The 2,500-nt window shown below is 40.4% G+C and overlaps 1 protein-coding gene across 1 annotated transcript in view; it reads right to left on the minus strand.

The window, feature by feature from the left end:
* Positions 1–2,500, minus strand: part of sls (sallimus) — a 137,761-nt gene that overhangs the window by 68,406 nt on the left and 66,855 nt on the right. The window contains exons 65-67 of the mRNA XM_086542136.1: positions 2,335–2,500; positions 1,886–2,109; positions 894–974 (exon numbers count right to left, since the gene is read on the minus strand). The exon at positions 2,335–2,500 is cut by the window's right edge and continues 39 nt beyond it. Coding sequence (XP_086398262.1) covers positions 894–974; positions 1,886–2,109; positions 2,335–2,500 — 471 coding nt within the window. The remainder of the gene's footprint in view (positions 1–893; positions 975–1,885; positions 2,110–2,334) is intronic.

A 2,500-nucleotide genomic window follows, 5' to 3' on the forward strand; every position in this document is an offset into this window, starting at 1 on the left:
ATTTTGTTCAATTGTCATCTCTATTTCTGCTGTTATATCAGCTTGTGCTAGTGAGCTCAAAGCTTCAATTACTTGTGAGATAGAATTACGATGTGAGCTTAAGTAATTCGTTAGGACAACCTGAGCGAAATTTGGCGACTCTGTTGGGCGGTCATCTTCCGATACAGAACTGGATGTATCAGCATCAAATTTAAAGTGAACGTGTTTTGCATTTGGACTCATAAGTGAAGTTTTCGATATGTTGAGCGTCTCTTGGTCCTCAGTAAAATGAATAGGATTTATTGTGTACGCACTTGGTCTTCGACTTGTAGCATCACTCACCGTTTCAGTTTCAGAAATAAACACAGAGTCACTACCCATTGAAAGATCACCGATAGATAAGGAACTTGCCACTTCAAGATGAGCCAAGCGATCACCCTGGGATCCAATAGTCTGGGAATCACTCTGACACTCAGTTTCTGTTTGAGAACCATATTCTGTGCCACATTCAGATATGGTATCTCTACTACTCATGCAGGAAGGGTCATGGGATATGGGAGGTCTTTCCAGGCTGTCTACTGATATGCTAGTTACAGATGTACTGGCAATACTACCAACCGAAGCACACGATACATAGCTTGCAGGATCAGCATCTACTGACATTCTAGGCACAACAGACACAATGACAGCACTAGGAACAGAGTCCTGAGAAAGTTTTTGTTCCTCTGTCACTGACATCTGCGACACTGAAGGAGAGGATGGAGGTAGAGAAGGTGTGGACTGAGAGGACACACATGGGAGGGACTGTAATACTGCTTGGGAGTCGTGCAACACTGGTAATTCAGATGTTTTCGAGGATGTTGACTGTTGAAGCCTTGAGCCACTCCTGCGTGCACGAGACCGCTCTACTATACCTGACATCGCCTCCTTCAGCTCTTCCATTCGAGTTACCCATTCAGGCTTTCGGTAGGCTGTGGACGTGCCCTCTGTGTGCTCTGTGGGTGGGAGGAGGCTGTCAGTATGAACTAGAATGACCGTCATTTCCTCACAGTATCAGTCCGTGATTAGAATTTCCCTTACTAAAAGCAAGAAGTGAAAAGCTATCAAAAATAAAAATTGCTTAATGGAGGTAAGCATTGTGAAAGAAAAGCAATGTTCCTAATCCTTTATATGTTAAACTCAATAGCTATCAGAATTCATAACAAAGTATTATGTTTTGGTTATCAGAAATCAGAAAAAATCCGTCGGCTCCTGCGCTGAAAGCAAAATCAAAGGTTATGCAACTGATAATAATACCTGAAAATAAAGTTATTATTTAAAATAAATAAAAAAACTAAATGTAGTAGTTTTATTACAACTACATGATAGAGAAAGCGCTACAGAAATAATGGGTTTCAGTGTCAGTGTTAGGGTGAAAATGTGGTGAAAGTGAAGGCAGAAAGTAGACAAGATGATGGCTGAAAATTTCAGAAGACAGTATCGGCTTTAATAATGATTCTGGAGAGTTTCCTGGAAGAAAATGGGAAACAGATATGCAGATTTTTCTGCATTGCTGTCTCCACATATGATTAATAATATTCTAAGGGTAAAGCTACGTATATTTAATCATAGAGTTCATTTACTATGAGATGGTCAATACATTATATATGATTTTTATTGTTAATTCTGATGAAATCTATTAACTTCAAATATGTCTATGGGAAACATAAGACAGTAATCTATATGACAATGTTATAAAAATAAGCAGAAAACTTCTAATTTCAAGAGAGCATTCCAAGTCAAATAAAACAAGTAACACTATTCCATCTAAGTGATTGCCAAACACTATTCTTCAGTAGCTGATTACAATATACTGCTATCTTGCAGACCAACTGCGACATCATGTAAGAACAGGACGCATGCATACCCGGGAGGACCACCAGGGTTGTGACAGTCGTGTCTACACCATTTCTGTTCATGGCTTCGCACACGTATTCGCCACAGTCCTCCAGAGTAGTTTTGTGTAGAGTTAAGGCTGAGGTGCCATCCTCGTATGTTTCCACAGTACGAGTTTCAGTCACCTCAACTGCAACTCCGTCTGTGTGCCACTTAATGGTCGGGCGTGGGTAGCCAGTTACTTTGACCAGCAGTCTGGTAGAGGGAGAACAAGAAAAAAGTCAGTGGAGATAGTTTGTATGTATGTCTATTGTATAGGTGTGAATAAATAAAAGTGAAAATATATATATATGTATGTGTGTGTGTGTGTGTGTGTGTGTGTGTGTGTGTGTGTGTGTGTGTGTGTGTACATATCTACACACTTCTTATTACTATAACCAGAAATAAATACATCAGTATGACGAAAAGGTGAACACGTACCGTACAGAGGTTCCTTCGACCACTTCGATTTTCTGTTCAAGTTTGTTACAGAAGTATGGCGCGGAGCCTGCCTCTGAACTGTCAGATTCTGTGTCTTTCTCAATTTCAATCGTCTCTTCCTCTTCTGAGACTGGGCCTGACAACACGTTCTTCTCGGATACAGAGG

This window comes from Penaeus japonicus, unplaced genomic scaffold, assembly GCF_977035675.1.
Source record: "Penaeus japonicus unplaced genomic scaffold, GWHDUDI00000001_assembly GWHDUDI00000012, whole genome shotgun sequence".
Lineage (NCBI taxonomy): Eukaryota > Metazoa > Arthropoda > Malacostraca > Decapoda > Penaeidae > Penaeus > Penaeus japonicus.